General features: G+C 33.6%; 2 protein-coding genes across 13 annotated transcripts in view; one reads left to right on the top strand and one right to left on the bottom strand.

Moving 5' to 3' along the window:
• Nucleotides 1–4,129, top strand: part of LOC106759164 (E3 SUMO-protein ligase SIZ1) — a 17,667-nt gene extending 13,538 nt beyond the window's left edge. For 7 of the 10 annotated variants that reach the window (XM_022779680.1, XM_022779679.1, XM_022779684.1 and 4 more), the window contains 2 exons: nucleotides 3,477–3,577; nucleotides 3,689–4,129. In XM_022779680.1, coding sequence (XP_022635401.1) covers nucleotides 3,477–3,577; nucleotides 3,689–3,739 — 152 coding nt within the window. In that variant the 3' untranslated portion in view covers nucleotides 3,740–4,129. Of the gene's footprint in view, nucleotides 1–2,950; nucleotides 2,957–3,476 lie in introns of all 10 variants that reach the window. The other 3 variants (XM_022779685.1, XM_022779681.1, XM_022779687.1) reach the window with 3 other exon arrangements.
• Nucleotides 4,130–5,720: 1,591 nt separating this feature from the next.
• Nucleotides 5,721–12,162, bottom strand: LOC106759392 (auxin response factor 4). 3 transcript variants are annotated; one of them, XM_014642547.2, is made up of 12 exons: nucleotides 10,971–12,162; nucleotides 10,785–10,841; nucleotides 10,457–10,642; nucleotides 10,270–10,354; nucleotides 10,083–10,173; nucleotides 9,260–9,424; nucleotides 8,047–8,166; nucleotides 7,868–7,946; nucleotides 7,259–7,421; nucleotides 6,408–7,183; nucleotides 6,128–6,318; nucleotides 5,721–5,988 (listed from the first exon to the last, which is right to left on the bottom strand). In XM_014642547.2, the coding sequence occupies exons 1-12, from the start codon at nucleotides 11,313–11,315 to the stop codon at nucleotides 5,805–5,807; spliced, it is 2,442 nt and encodes an 813-aa protein (XP_014498033.1). In that variant the 5' UTR covers nucleotides 11,316–12,162; the 3' UTR covers nucleotides 5,721–5,804. The 3 variants fall into 3 exon arrangements, with proteins under 3 accessions (XP_014498033.1, XP_014498034.1, XP_022635409.1); XM_014642548.2 differs by having other exon boundaries at nucleotides 6,408–7,171; nucleotides 10,971–12,161; XM_022779688.1 differs by having other exon boundaries at nucleotides 6,408–7,174; nucleotides 10,971–12,161.
• Between the last annotated feature and the right edge of the window lie 4,683 nt (nucleotides 12,163–16,845).

Genomic DNA, 16,845 nt, shown 5'->3' on the forward strand with positions numbered 1-16,845 from the left:
CACACATAGGGTTCTCTATTTATAATAGAAGAAATATGGGCTAAGCCCAAATACAAATGAATATCTAAGAATAAAATAAAATAAAATAAGAACAATATTTCCCTAATAAACATATGGGGACTATATTTCCCTAATTAACATAAACACAATATAAACTAAATATAATATCTCTAACAAGGACCAAAATGAATGGTAGGAAGGTATGTAATCATTTGCCTAGTTGTGGCTTATCATTGAATTTCATCTTTCCTTCAATCTTTATGCACTTCTCTCCCTTAATTTATTTTGCAAATAATGGAGCCAATATCCTGTCCGATATGTGCTTCAATGTAGAATCTTAATCAAACTCGAATTGATATGCCAAGTCAATCACTAGAAATTGTCATGGAATTGAATCATTAGCCTATATGGATCTCAGTATGACATTTGATTGATGCGATTGTGCAATAGAGCTGGTGAGGTGCTTAATGTCGATGTTGGTATAGAACTCTGCCAAATCTTTGTCAATGAATTGCTTTCTGTTATCAGTTATGATGGTGTTTGGGACCCATATCGGCACACTATGTTTTTCCACACAAATTTGTACACCTGATTGGTCGTGATGGTTGCTAGGGTTTTTGCCTCAATCCACCTAGTAAAGTAATCAGTGCCGATCAAAAGGAACATTACTTGACCCTTTCCTGGAGCAAAGAATCCGATAATGTCCATCCTCATTTCACAAAAGGCCATGGGGAGAAGATGTGATGCAACTCCTCTTGCTTGATATGTACCAAGTTGGCATGATTTTGGGTAAGGTAGACACTTTTTGACATTCAGCACAATCATTGGCCATGGTAGGTCAGAAATAACCAACTCGTAGTACTCGAGTTGCCATGGTTCTTACCCTCGAGTGATATCCACAATATCCATCATGTAATTCTTTAATGATCTTCTTGGCTTGTGTGAGAGTAACACACTCCAACAATGGTTGACTATACCCCTCCTAAAAAGCTATTTGCAATTAGCATGTATCTAGTTGCCTTTCTCTACCATGCTTTTTCTTCACTTTCAGGAAATTCATGTGTTCGTAAGTATTTTATGATGGGAGTCATCCATGTTTGTTCAACCTCTATCGCCATAGACCAATCAAGCAATTCTCGAGGTCACCTATCGTTGACAACCTGGTCATGTTTCAATCAAACCTCTTAATCTCTTTGTTTTCAGCCTAGGATTCCCTTCCCTCGATGCATCTATGTTAAGAAGTAGACTTAACTCAACTTCACAAAATCGGCTTGTAAAGTGAGGTTTGTATTCACTTATATATTATAAATTGACCTTATCTCTAGTCGATGTGGGACTTCCAACACACTCTCCTCACGCCGAGGTATGAACATCATCTCGAGCGTGAGACTAGACATTAATGAGTGGTTCGATAACAGTCTGATAGGGGGTGGAACAACATGCCCAACAAACAATGAATATAGTTAAGATAACCTTTAACCATAACTCATATCATGTTAAGAAGTGGACTTTAAACCTAACTCAACCTCACAAAATCGGCTTGTAAGGTGAGGTTTGTATCCACTTATATATATATATTATAAATTGGTCTTATCTCTAGTCGAGGTGGGATTTCCAACAATCTATCTCCTTAGCACTACTCTTGTTGAACTCAAAAAAGTCCTTTTGCATTGCCATTAGCATGACCATCTCACTAGAGGGATTTCCAATTTCTCTTGCTCATGTCATCTTACTTCTCGTAGACACCATATAGTTTCTTCTTTATAGAGTGAATCTCGGCCCCACAATGTGTGTCAAATGTTCTTGCAGGACCCAAAGCACATTGTGAACAAGAAGCTCCTCCTATCTTCTGTCTTCACTCTTCTTAAGCCGAAAGAGGGTGTGCCTACAAAAAATACTTGACGCACAAGTCAAGGGTGTGTGTCAAGATGATCACAAATGTTGTAAAATGAATATGTAATTAATTACCTAATGATCTTTAGTTATTTATATTAGGTTTATGGGCTCATATCTGGGCCTAAACCACATGGATAATTATCATAATTAACCTGCATAATGGTTTGATAATACGCTTAGCTCTCAACCTTCATAGTTAATCCTTACTGTTACAATGTGATGAGGCCGATGTGATCCCGATCATCGTAGGTGTTCATGGTTGCCTGGGATGATCTTGGATAGGTATGGGCCGAGACCATTTTGGTCATATGAAAAGCAAAAGGATCTCGGTCATCGGTCATGATGGGCCAAGATGATATCAAGTAAGCTTGAGATAACCTCAGGTATATAGGCTGAGATGATCTTGGATACATATAATACAATTTATTTATTTTTAGAAGAAATGAATCAATATAATAAAAGGGGGAGATTTGATATCCTCTAATGATAATTGATACGGGAATAAAAGAAAATGTTTTTAATAATACATATATAATCTAGATATTCTTATATAGGATTGACCCTTTATTTCTATAATTATAACATTGTTACAAATAGAGGATGAGAGTGTAATTTGGGTGATTATTATTAATAAAATAATTTATTTACATAGTTCAAGTTGGTATTGAAGTCTATTCTAGGAAAGTTTGTTGAAACTATTGTACCAGCTATTATAAAGCTATATACATATCCAGTCACATGTTAGAGATGTCTAATGCTTGATGTGATAGGGTCCATTGAAAATCGTACATCGATTGTAGATATGGTTAATTACATTGCATAAAGGAGTGGAANCCCCATCGTACAAGCCATAGGGTTGAGTTAGTCTAAATCTACTTTCTAAGAGAATTGTTATAAGGAATAGGGAAATTCTTAAAATAACATGTCCCTTCTCGAAGACAATTCTTATGTTGTTCCTATGTTATTCAGCTTTTAACTCTTTCTGTTAATGAATAGTTGAACATCCATTTGTTAGGTTTTTTGAGAAGGAAATACTCTCTTAATTGTTTTGCAGATATCAGTAAGACTTTTTGTTAGCTCAATTTCAAGTTATTCTTGAGGCTATGAGGGATGATTGGAAATTTCATTTTCGTTTCATGAAGCATCTGTTGTTACTTCTGATGTTAAATGTTAGAAAGCTTGAATTTGTTTGTTGAAACTTCAGACAGATGCGTTGTGTTTCTAATTCTTTGGACATATAATAAATTGACCCAATAAATTTGATAGAGATCTCTCCTTAAAAGTGTCCCCTCACGTGAATAATTTATATTCTTCCGGTAAAAAATTAATGGTTTAGTGAGCCTTGAAAACGTGGAGAAGATAACTTCTAACTTCTTGACACAAAATGTCAGCTGTGATTGTACATTTTGCTAGTTTGTCTTCTTTCTCATGTTTAAATCTATTATTTTGTCTGAAACTGTAGACATTTTGCTAGATTGATTTGATTTGACCAATATTCTAGTTCTAACTCAGTGATTCTTATATGCAATGCTATATATTTTTCTCCTCCCATTATTGACTTAAGACGCCTTCTTGTGCAGCTCCTTTACTCCTTGGTATCAATGATGTTAGATCTGACAAGGCGAATGGGAAAAGATCTGATTCAGATAGCCCTTTCTCTTTTCCTCGCCAAAAACGTTCAGTAAGGCCCCGCCCGTATCTTTCTATTGCTTCAGATTCCGAGTAGAGGTATTAGAACCTTGGGTCTCTATTAACTCTAGACGTCCTTCTTAACCCCACATTTTGTATTTAGAAACTGAAGAAAGTTGAGAAGCATTTTTGGTCCTCAGGAAATGGAAGATGATGTGGTGTGAGGCACCTCTGGTATTATTTTTCCATTGGTGGTGAAGGTGTAGGCTGCAAAGTTTCTCAATTTTTTATGCTTGATATTCAAGTTGTCCATATGACATAATGAAAAAGGTCAGGGGCATGCTTTTATTCCCCAGTTTTCAGCCAGGAACTGATGATACTGGTATATAGTGCTGTAAAGATTATTGTATCTGCAATTTTGTTTCTGCTGAGAGTAATTAATCTGTAAATGTTAAGCCAGCAGATTTAATAGTAAAACCAAAAGTAGTTTAATCTTATTCACACCCAGGTAGTCACCCAATTTTGTAAAATATGATTGCCAATATTTGTAATATATTTAGGCAGTAAAGTTACCTCCTGGATTGTATATCCTGGAGAGGATAAACATTTTTCCTGTCTGCACGGCTGGAGCAATATAGCGGAAATTTTTTGCCCTGTTTGGGAACAGGGGAAGAAAACAAGAATCGTGTTTTATAATTCTCGTTTATTTTAATTGATGTTCTAGTTTACTTAATATTTCCAAACAGTACTTTATTTGTCTAAATTATACCTTGTTCTATATTATTTTCTTGCACCATTTAATGTTTCTCGTCTTGAAAATTTAGATGTTAAATTACTTAGAAGAAATTGCCATAATTGTTTTAAAATAGTTTGTAATGCCTGTTGATTTTAAAAATAGATTTTTTACATTTTTCATGAATATTTTGTGGAAATATATACTCCTGTCATTTTTTTCAAGGAAGAGTTAAACGAAGAGTTAAAAGAGGCTTAGTTGAAGTATGAAGTGAACTTCTTGTTGACTGTCCAACATATTAAACTACTGGAGTTTAGGGTTGAAATACTTATTAAACTATTATATTTTATAACAATTTAATTTATCTTAAAGCCTTAGAACTTCTTTCCTCAAATTATCTTTGTAAATATAGGTAGCTATTAGAATAATTATGTTTGATATATATATATATATATATATATATATATATATATATATGTATATTTATCTCGTGATTTAATTTATTTTTGAAAATCGTGAAATTCATGATAAGATTTCAATTCAGATTCTAATTCGAAAGTATTTTTATTGAAAGACATAATTGTTGGAACTAGTTAATGAATATTATGTATTAAGATTTTTACGTTAGTTTATTTTACATAAAAGTCATGTTAATTCAAAGGATATATATGTTTTTATCCTATTTTGTAGGCATTGTCTTTTATTAGTTTATTGATTTACATTTTCTTCCATTTTACTCATTTTATAAATACGCTGATTTACATATGAATAAACTTATGTTCTTTACATCTATATAATTCTTGATAAAAATAAATCAACAATTTTCTATATTTTTAACTAGATTGCCTCGCTTATTGAATTTAATTGTCATAAAGATTTAACTCATTAATTTTTATATATTGTCAATCTTAAAATAAGTTTTCTTAACATTTAATAATTGATGTTTTGTAATGAACTTAAAATCTAGGTTATTGATAAATCAATAATTAGTGATTATTCTTTTTAAAATATGAGAACTAACCTGTATAAGTGATTGAGAGATAGGTCGAATCTAAGTTTACTGTAGTTCAATCTGATTCTTCATCTTTTCTTAAGTTGGTCTTGTTTTAGTACCATAAATTAATCTTTTACATTTCAATCAAATCAAATTTGAAATAATCAAGAATCTTGAACAATAAATATTTATAAAATTTCTATTACTTTAGTATATTATATTTAAACTAGCCGTTTGAGATCTTATACGTTAAATAAAAGTATTCATTTTATTTTAGTATTCATGAACGTTGTACATTCAGTTGTCATTTTAACAGTTTACTCCAAAGTTATTCGGCAATGGCTTTACATGGTAGCAGGCAATATGGTACCCTTATTCAGCAAGTTCAGAGGGCATTGTTGTAGATTTATTTTTAGTATGCCCTTTACCTTGTTGATCTCAGCTCATAAATAGTGTAATTGATGGTGGTATCAATCAACATATGTGCAAAATAGTATTGATCATATAGCATAAGAATAAGGCAACATCACAATACCCAAGACAATCTTAAAACTAGATTCTAACCACTGTCGGAGAAGAATCTGGCTGACCCACAGAAGAAGACTTTGAAGCCTCTATCATCACTGGTGCCTGTTCCAAACAACTCTGGGTATCATCATTCATCATCCCAATTGTCATCTTCTCAACTTCTTCTTGTGTATGGATATGAATCTTCGAGACCACCTCGCAGAACTCACTGCAGACAGAAGGAAAAAATGCAGTTTTTCAGCGAATTTCACCAAGAATGCTACATGGGATTACATGGTCTATGATAACTGGATGAAAGGTGGCAAAGCTGCATTTGAACAAATGAGTGAACGAAGATAGTTACTTACTGCCACGGGTCATCTCCCACAACCATGATGTCATTTTCACTGTCAGTATATAGGATTCTCCATCCCTTGTTAGGATCTCTTAGAAGGCCTTCCATGCTGAATAGTCTCTCTAGTTCAACCAGCAGGTCATTGTAGCTGTTCAATCTTGAGAGATCAATGGCTCTTCCAACTAGGCTACCTTGCTTGTGAACCTTCATTCAGTGTTATGTTACATGTGTTGGCAAATTGTCAAAGAGAAAAAGGCATATCACAATATAACTCTGTTGCTATCATCGCTCACCTTTGTGCAACTTCTTTTAGCTGAGTTCTGTAAATTTTGGGTGGTGGCTTCCCCGGACAAGGGAAATCCAAACAGTTTACAAGCATTTACCTTCCCGTTGAAATTCTCATCACTTGGAATCCGGACGTTTGTCCCTAAAGAAGCAGCACCAGAAATATTGTCCTGCAGCTTCTGCTCATTTTGGATTGTGACTTCTGCTCGTCCAACTTCATTTCTCATGATCCCTGACTGAGAGGAAGGAGAGTTAAATGGAACATTCTCTCGCTGGAAATTGGTAGGTTTAGAGCACAACATGCTGGTGCCGCTACCTTGGCCAGCTTTGTGAATATCGCCATAAGGAAAATATGCAGTTTGAATAACTTCGGGCCCTAAAGAGTGGAAGTTGGGTTTGGTTGCCTGTTGCAGGTTGTAATTTGTGAAACTGACACTGGGTTTGCCCCAGGCACCAAAGTTCAAATCAACCTTTCCTGTCAGAGATCTCAACTGACATATTTCTTGACTTTGCAAGACCCTTGGAAACCTGTTAGGTTCCGTGAAGCCTGCATAACTAGGAGGGTGGACCCTCATAAACTCACCAGCAGCAATCTTTCTCACTCCTGTTGATGATGCAAAATTTGGATGACTTGGAGATCTGATCTCAAATTCTGGCTGCTTAGTTACTGTGTCACATCCATAATACAGTGACATAAAACCTGACTTTTCTTGACCTTGCAAGACCTTGGATGATCTTACAGACTCCTCAGAGTCCATAAACCCACTGCCTCCTGCTGCCACACCTCCCAATGCAGAAGCCAAAAAATAAATAAACAGAGGACAATTAGAATGCATGAAGTTTACTGATTCATACATACCTGTGATGAGGTGACTGGGTGAAGCACCCTGCAGACCTGGCCTAAGTTTCTTCAGCCTTCTGGAGGATTGAATGCTCAACGGAGGGAGAGATGCAGAAGGATCGATCTCCCAAGGAGATACTCTATCTTGATGATTAATCTCAATATCTTCATCCCATCTGACCTGTCAGATATCACACTAACAAACTATCACCATTTGGTCTGTAGTAATTTACTATGTTAAATTTAAAAGTACTAACTAGCTTCCTTGGGAATGAATAATTACAGCCTCAAATTCCCTGAATATGATGATGCATGTCAAACAGTTTAGAGTGAAATGTAGCCGATAGGCTAGTGCATTATGCGTGAAGAAGGCTATATAAACTGTGCAAGCATGTTTTATATAATGCATTGTGAGTGTAAGATATTTTACAATCATTCAAATGTTATATACAGTAAATCCGTTGAATTCCATATAGACTATTTTAAAAGTTGTACATAGCATTTGAATGACTGTAAAAATCTATAATGCTAACTATTTCAGTCTTCAATAGCAAAGTTTTTGAAGAGAAAAATATACTTAGTAGATTCACTAGTTTCTAAAGAAAAAAAATAAAATAGAAATTGTACCATCAAGCACCTCCATCTTGACTTAGGCCATTTATAGGGATCCAAATCACTCATTCCAGTCACTATACCACTAGTACACCTGCAACACAGGAAGAAAATATCATATTCCTTAAGATTATTTTCCCTTCTATGTTCATGGTAGATGATGGTTAAAGTTTAATAATTATGTTGTAGTTGACCTTCTCTCGGGAGATTCATCCATTTCAAATCTCATTTTGAATCTTGTCCCAATGGTCACTGGATTCTTTATGCTTTTGACATATTTTTGGTAGGGCACAACAAAATCCGCATGACTTGCTCTGCATTATAAAGAAGTTCAAACACGTTACAATTTATTGCTAGACTCTTGTGCCAATCATGAGTATGCTGAAATCCTTTATCAAACAAGAAAAAGATAAAGCCTCCTCACATATAATGTAAGGATCCTATTGGAAAAATTACAGTCAAATGATGTTCAACAATTTCAGCATAGGCTCATTATTATTTGACAACATAATTGGTGTACTAGTGGTACTTTTTCATTTCTACCTATGAAACTTAGACTTACATTACAGTTGGATTATTCTCAACAGTTTTAGAAAGACCTTTAGCCATTCTCATTTTCTGCTTAAACTAAAACTCTTCGATCTTCGCTATCCTTGCATCCATAATCATATGCTAAAAATCCTCCCTAACTTGTGGAACTTCCCAATGTTGAAAGACACCAATTCGCTCACAGTTGACAAGATGGAGAAGTAAAGCATGTCTGTGTCTGTCAGATTCCACAAGAGGGTCAGCAGTTTCCAAAGTGCAATCCTTGGATTACACCTGATGGGAATATCCTAGAGACATAATTTTACCAATGGCTAAACTGAATCACCTAAGAACCTCAGCTGGTGTAGTTCTATTTACAGCTCACACTATTCACTCCATGTATGGTTTGTGAAATATTTTGGACATCACCCAGATGATACATAATGGATATATTGGCTGATAATTGATGAAGCTTTCTTGTCTGCTTCTGAACATCAAATACCTTAATTAACAATTGACAACGTTGGAAAACCTTTAGCCTATTTAAGTCTCTTACTGTCACAGTATCATATTGGAAGAATAACAGATAACTACAAGACATTAAATAAATATCTGAGCTATATCTCTCTGGCGCTTCTATGTAAGAACCGATGCTTTTATTCGGTGCTTACTATTTTCTAGTGAGCTAGAATATACTATCATTTTACTGTAATTATAACTATGAATTGATTAATAATTGCAGATAAGTTATCCTGACATCACCAAATCAATGTTTCATCCATAATTCCCCAACAAAATGACAACGAAAGGCTAAGTAATTTTGAGAGTTAACTTGTAACATTTTGCAGGACGAAAATTCCTGAGGCATGAATGTAGTACCTTGGACTGTAGAAAACATGAAACATGCTTTTGGAGGATATAGCATTTGCCACAGAAGAAAGGAAATTGGGATAATAATTCTGGCTACCAACAATTGATTCAGGAAGACCATTTCTTGGTCGAGCAGCTCTTCGGATTCCCAATCTCAATTCTCCATTTTCACCCCTACAAAGATATTAATGAGCAATGAGGAACAACCATAATATTATTATCACTCATTCTCCATGCTTCCTCGTGAAGAAAAAGCATCAGAGGTTTACCTATATGTTCTACTATGAGAAGAATTTCTTTCACTCTATGATTTCTAATGCTAATTGGTATTAGATCTAGACTCAAATATAAGTCAAATTTACTTAATTTCACCCTGATTAAAAATGTTCATTAAATTCAATTTAGTGTTCTTGATTTCATAAAATAAAGAAGGACATTTCGTAAATTACATTACCAATTTTTTTTAGCTTATGTTTAAGTTCAGTGAGACTATTTCCTATCGTTGTGACAGAATAGACACTAATTATTCTAATCGAAGAATAACATACCATTGACTGTTAAAACAAGATATATAAAAAAAATTCCTATCAATACCAATTAAAGTAAAAGTTTAGTAGGCATGCACGCTCAATGAAAAAGTTTGAATGCTGTTAATCAATAAACAATCACCTTTTGATATAACTTTTAAGATAATTGTTTTAAAATTTCACGACAATTTGTAATTGAGGGACTTATACTGTGACTGTGTAAAAAATCTTTACACGATGAATGCTTATATTATTTATTCGTGAAACGAAATCCTACTTGAACACACTCTTGTTCATACACACACCTCAGAAAGAGAACTGCATCTCCAGAAACAAGATTCTTTTGGCTAACAAAAATACTCCAGCCAGTAGTGAGCAGATGCCTCCTTGGCTGACCTGAAAAAATTATCATAATGATTTTCTGTATCATTCATAGTCAATATGACTATGAAGCCAACCACACACAGTTGTTTATTATTCCTTTTCATTTACCTCTGTAAATATGTCGAAATTTCCACTCCACATTATGCAGGTCCTTGGCAACAAGCTCCTGAGAGGGTCTTTGCTGCTTATAATCCTGCAGTGAGCAGAAAAGCAATTTATCAAGGCAATGAACTCAACTCCTAAAAAATTTCTTGTGTTGAAAATTATGAATGCAAACTAGAGCATGGTGTCACACCAAAGGAGGAAAACAGTCTTCAGCAGCTCTGCGAGGGACAGAAAAACCCCCATGAGTGCTGGTGTCTGAGGCTGTGAGTGTTTTGCAGAACATGTGAGGAGTTGATTTTGTAGGTGTTGTTTCATTTCCCTCTTCATCAGCTCCCAATTCCTCAAGCTCTTTTCCCTCCAAATACATCCCTGCCAACTGAGCACAACCCAAGATTTCAATCCACCACTGGCCTTCTACTATAAACAATGCTCAAGGAATTTAACTAAAACGTTTCATCCTTCTAGGGAACAAAAATTAAGCAAAGATGCACCAAAACAGAATAAGGACAAAAACCAACCTCAGCCTGGGGAAGCAAAGTAACCTGTGTATAAACCTCATCATTCTCCTTATTGGCCTAATCATAGTGTAAAAGTAAAACAGAAAAGACAATTAAACCAAACAAATAGAACCAATGCAAGGAGGGTGCAAGTTTAAATGAATTAAGCAGGTAAAATACGAGTTCACTCTCAATTTGAGAACTCACAAGTAACTGAATATTGACAACTCTACAGAAGATCTGTGGCTGAAGATCATAGGTTGGCATGTCCATTGGTGAAAAGAGAGAGAAAGATGAAGCTTGTTCTAAGTGCCCTTGTGGAAAATACACCACCACATTCCCTTTCTTTGGGAGGGAAGTGAGGGGGCCAGCACAAGCGTGCCAGAGCTCAAGATAAGAGGAGGACACACGTGCGGAGGAGGAACCAGAAGATGAACAAGTAGGAGAGGACAGAGAGGAAACGCAAACGCAAGCAGCAGCTTTGTCACAGTCCCCATTGCAAGACGCGGTCTTCTCAGGCTCAGTCACTGCATAGTTCAGATCAATTTCCATGAACGCCCCAGTATGATGGTTGTTGGTTCTTGTGGAGGAGTGGGAGTCAATGGGGGGAACCAAAGAGAATAAAAAACAAGAGAGAAAGAAAGAGAGGATAAAGGAGGAGAAGGGTGCAATCAAGTGGGTCTAAGAAAAGGAAATCCAGAAAGTAAGAACTGTAACAAAATGGAAATGAGGTCAAATCATGAAAAAGGAGTTCATGTTTGGAGGGACACCACAAAGGAGAAAAAAGAAACAGGGGAGAGGTGGAAGAGAGGACATGGTGTGAAGAAGAGAAGAGAATATGAGAAAAAGAGTGCTCATCAAATAATAACAAGGAATTCAAAGTATGATTCCACCCCCATTTGAAGGTACTGAGAAGAGGGAGCAGAAACAGCAGACATAGACAATTGCATAGGAGGCACAGAAACAAAAGGCAACAAAAGCCAATGTGGTAGTGGCTTTTGGAGTTGCAGTTGGAGTAGTGTTAGAGAGAGAAACAAAGAGTGTATGTGTTTGTAAGTGAGTATGTTGTGTAGTGTTGTGTTGGGTGGGGGGGACAGGTAAGACAGTACAGAACCCACACTTCCCCACCCTCTTCTCCTTTGCTTTGCATTACATTGCATTGCACTTACCTTTATCTTTTCTTCTTTGTTAATAATTTCCTTCACTTCTTTGTGAGGCCCTCCACCAACACAACACAACACAACACAACACAACCCTTTCATTCAATTCATCAAACACCTTCTGCCACATTATTTTCTCTCAAACACAACAAAATTCAATCTGACACTTTAACCCACCCCACATTTTATTAGGTACGTAAATATTATGGCAATCAATACCATGCTTCAACTCCAGTCCACTCACACTTAATAGCTTATTTCCTAAACCATCACCACAAAAAAAAAAAAAAAAATCCTACCTTTTTTCTGCTGATTTCATTTCTAGGCGTGTGATATCCGACACACTCATCCACACTGCTTCATTATAAAATCAGTACCCTCTATACATAAAAATCCCTTTAATTAGCAATGTATTATCAGTATATATATAGAAACAGTTTTACCAATTCTAACATACAATTATATGTCTGAAAGCACGAATTGGAACATGTATTGTTTTTTGAAATAAAAGCATTTTAAATTTTAATATATGCAGTGACTGATGCTCATAAATGACAGTGATCAAAGTGGTAAAAGATAGGTTTTTACCATCTTTCATGTAAAAAAGTATAAATAAAAATATGATCTCATGTGGATGGTGAGTGAAAAGCTTGATGTATATCCTAAATTTACTATGCATGCATTCATTTGAATGCAAAAAAAAAAAAAAAACCTTTTATGTGTAGGATATGTAGTGTAGTTGGAAGCAAATGTGGTGGACGTTTTGTTAGTTGTTAGGACTCTAATCCTGATAACTTTCTCAGACTTGAGAAAGAGAAGGAAAGAGCACTCAAACAAACACACACACTCTCTCTCTCTCCTTTACATATCTCACGTCTCATCACTCTTTCCTTTTTTCATATGTTTCTACTCATCAAGCTTTCAACTGCAACTCACGCGCCTGCAACTTTCTTACTTACTTTGTCCTTCTTTTTTCTGTTTTTTTCTATGTCAAAAATAGACCCTTCATCCCCATCACTTTGTTTCTGTACCATACCATCCACTCCGGGGGTAAAATAAAATCTAACAGCAAATGCTTTGTTTCTCACTCATGTTTTATTCAACATGTTAGAAACCAGTTCAAAACATTTTCTGGTTATAAAACAAAACTCTTCCACTGACAGTTCACTGTAATATAATCTTACACAGTTATTTGCTTCTGTTTATGATTTTAAGCTATCTGTATATCGATAAATTTCTCACATCATATAGTTTATGATCGAATCATAGTTTGAAAAAGTACTTATAATTTTGTTTGAAAAAGAATAGTAAAAAATGGGCTGAGTTAAAATGTATTATTATGATGATGAATAACTATATCAATGGGGCACCTATGGAATTGACTCAACAGTTGGAAAAACTTGCAGATTGAAATGAATCGAATACGACAGGATCTTTAAATGCTACTTTTCTGATGCTAAAGTATGATAGATAATATATAACTATTGCACGTTACATTCATATATCTTTATTATATGGCAAGCAATTAAAAGGGTCAACTAGGTTTTGTTGACTAACGGTTGCTTAACTAGTGTAAAATAATAATGAAAGGTTCGAGTAATTAGTAGGTTTTGAATTCTATCCACCTTGAGTTATTAAATTCGATTCAACAATCTTCATTCTTGTAGGTAAAACGTCAAACAGATATAAATCTCAGTAATACTAATTATCAACTGTTCAAGCATATGAAAATGGAATTTTATTTAAGAGGTTTTTTCTCTGCAATGGTATCAGATACAAAAGAAGAGCTGCTATAACAGTTTCTTCCGAATAAATTATTTTCAGATGAACATAAACTAAGACAACCCTTTTCAATAGCTTTTGAAAAACTATCAACATTTTCCACTTTGAAATGTATCACTTTGTCAGTGCACACATAATAAAAAACAGTCCCATAATAAGTGATTCCTAATAATGCATTCAGTAACATCTTTTCATAAAGTAATATCAGTTAAACATTGGCATGCACGGGTTAATTCCACTTTCTTTTACTTTTACTTTTCTTAAACGGTGATCTTATTAAAAAGTTGTTAACGCAATCATATGTCACTATCGACGAGGTTAAAGAAGTATCATACTTGATCATATATAGATATCTGTACAATACGCAGAATATTTATAGTGATTGGTGAGTTACAAAAGTTGGTGGTGTGAAGTAACTAAACATTTAAGATGTTAACATATTTTTCCATGCTTAATGAAACCATTGGAACAAAATGTAAATCACTGTTCTTCCTTTAATAGTAAAAATACACTGCATATATACCATAGCTAGGGTTCTATTCAGAACGTGTATGCATTGTGAAGTTATATTATATATATACACTTCCCAGTTACCAAAAGCTGCAAGCTTGATGCTTTCGAAATTCTAACTTTGTTGTCGTATAGAATGGATTGCTTTTATCATAACATTATAGTATTAATGTTCTAAGACCATGATGAATTCATTTCTCCATAACATCATATGTATGTATATTTATATATGTAATGTATATAGTTATGGTAGTTGTTTGAAGTGAGTTTGAAAAGGGCACAGAATATACATATACATATATGCATATGTTCACATGGCTACAAAGGGATAGTAGACAATTAGATATGGACGTGACTTAAAGGTTTGTCTGTCCTCGTGCTAAAGTCATGCAAGTTTCATCAAAAAAGTTGGTTTAGTCGACATCAAAAGTGGGGTTATATTGACTCAAATATTGAAAATGGCTTCTTATTTTCTCTTTTCCTATGCCAACATCAAAACAGAAACACACCAGTTCTATTTTCCTTTGTTATTATGTGTCACCGACAATAAACACTGTTAATTTTCTTAGTAACTGCTTTAAAAACTATGATTAAACTATGTGGTCTTGTATCATTCATTCAGATTTCAGAGTTATTGAAACTTCTCCACACTCCCTTCACGCGGAGGTATATATACATCTCGAGCGTGTGATTAGACTTTTTAATGGGTGGTCCGATAGTGGCCCGATAGCGGATGGAACAACATGTCCAATGACAACAGAAATTGCTAAGATAGACTCCAATCATGACTCTGATACCATGTTATAGAAGTGAAGTTTAAGCTTAATTCAACTCCACAAAACCGGCTTGTAAGGTGAGATTTGCACCTACTTATATACACTTAAATGACCTTATCTCTAGTCGATGTAAGACTTCCAATAGATAAAGTCAAATTATAATATATAAGTGAGATATAACCCCACTTTACATGTCGATATGAGATTGAATTAGACTTAAACTCACTTTCTTAATAAGAATTGTTTAAAAATGATGATAATTGAATTAAGGATTCTTGCTATTTGGGTAACAACATTATTTGCATTAGAAGGGAATAAATGGTTTGAGAAATTTGGGTATAAAGTATAAACCTAAAAGGGACGCAAATATGCACCACAAGACTCTAAACAAAGACTAAAGTTAGTTATATGTAGTCTGCAATTCTTGATGTCTGCCACCAGATGAGAATAATTTTCATATATCTATCTATAGATACCTCTATTTATTTATTTATTTATTTATTTCATGCTATTTTTATCCCTTTTTCTATTATCACATCATACAACATAACATTTTTCTTATTCTCTCTCTTACTTTTATTTTTTATTTCTTTTCTCCTACTTCTTACACCTCATTTATTGGTACTGTTCAGTTCAATAATAATTTTCTCTCTTTTTCTCTGTGTGTTTGTGTTTGTGGCCTTTATCTTGATTTAGGACACTGACAATAACAGTCTTGTTTGAGAGATTCCATCTTTTTAAGTGCATGCGCTCTTTTTTTAAAAATTTTTTTTGAATTTTTTTGTTAAATATCTGGTGACCCTTTTCTAGGGTTATTAATTTTCTTAACAGGGGATTAATGATGGATTGATTATGTTTGAAGTTAAACCCACTGTTAATTAATGATGAGTATTGCAATTTAAGGAATCTTTTCTTGCCGAAAGTGATGGTAATTTAATTTTTTCTTAATATAAAATAAAAGTTAGAGGCTTTCATGATTAACTTCGTTTTAACGTTTCCATCTTTTTAGGTTTTATTGTTCAATTCTTCACATCTTTCTTAAGCCCAACTTTTTGCATCCTAGATTTCTGGCATGGTTATGTCTACATTTTGATTAAATACAAAAGGAGATGATAAAAAAAAATTAGGAAACTAAAAATTATACCTAAAAATAAAAATCAAATCATGTTAAAGAATTTCTTGTTTACTTAAATAAGGGACGAAAAATAAACTTATTTTATATATATTATTTAAAATTGTTTTAATTGTGATAAACTATTTCTAAATTAATTACGAATATGAATATGAGGATTATATTTTTTTTTAAAAAAAAAAATTGGTTAAAAGAATACAACAAAAATGAGTATTTATATATCTATTCCGCCTTCTTTTTTTACCTTTATCTTAATACTTGTTTCCAATTCTTGAAGTTGTTTCTATTTAAAATTACTAAAACATATTTAATTTATTAATTTATTAGTTAATTTAAAATATATTTAACTTAAAAGAAAATAGATATTATTATTACATTAAATTTTGATAATATTAATTTTTTCTTAAGATTTTTATTTTCTGTAAATACATTATTTAATTAATATTTAAAATAGTAAATGAGTGGAAATAAACATTTGTATGAATATATCCCTTTTTCTATAAAAATCAAGATGAAACAAAATTTTTATACTCATTAAATATAAAAATAGAAATAAGATAAATTTATACTTTATAAATTAAGATAATATACTTAAACTTAGACTTGTTTCGTTGAATTGTCATCTCTATTAAAAATATTATATTTCTAAATATATCTTATATCTCTTTATTCATATATATATATACATATATATATATATATATATATATATATATATATAT

Source organism: Vigna radiata, chromosome 4, assembly GCF_000741045.1.
Source record: "Vigna radiata var. radiata cultivar VC1973A chromosome 4, Vradiata_ver6, whole genome shotgun sequence".
Taxonomy (NCBI): Eukaryota; Viridiplantae; Streptophyta; class Magnoliopsida; order Fabales; family Fabaceae; genus Vigna; species Vigna radiata.

Coding starts and splice junctions, on each gene's coding strand:
- LOC106759392 (XM_014642547.2), bottom strand. CDS start 11,315: ATGGAAATTGATCTGAACTATGCAGTGACTGAGCCTGAGAAGACCGCG. Junction 7,947..8,046: donor GATGAATCTCCCGAGAGAAG/GTCAACTACAAC, acceptor CCTGTGTTGCAG/GTGTACTAGTGGTATAGTGA. Junction 6,319..6,407: donor CTAAAAGAAGTTGCACAAAG/GTGAGCGATGAT, acceptor CACTGAATGAAG/GTTCACAAGCAAGGTAGCCT.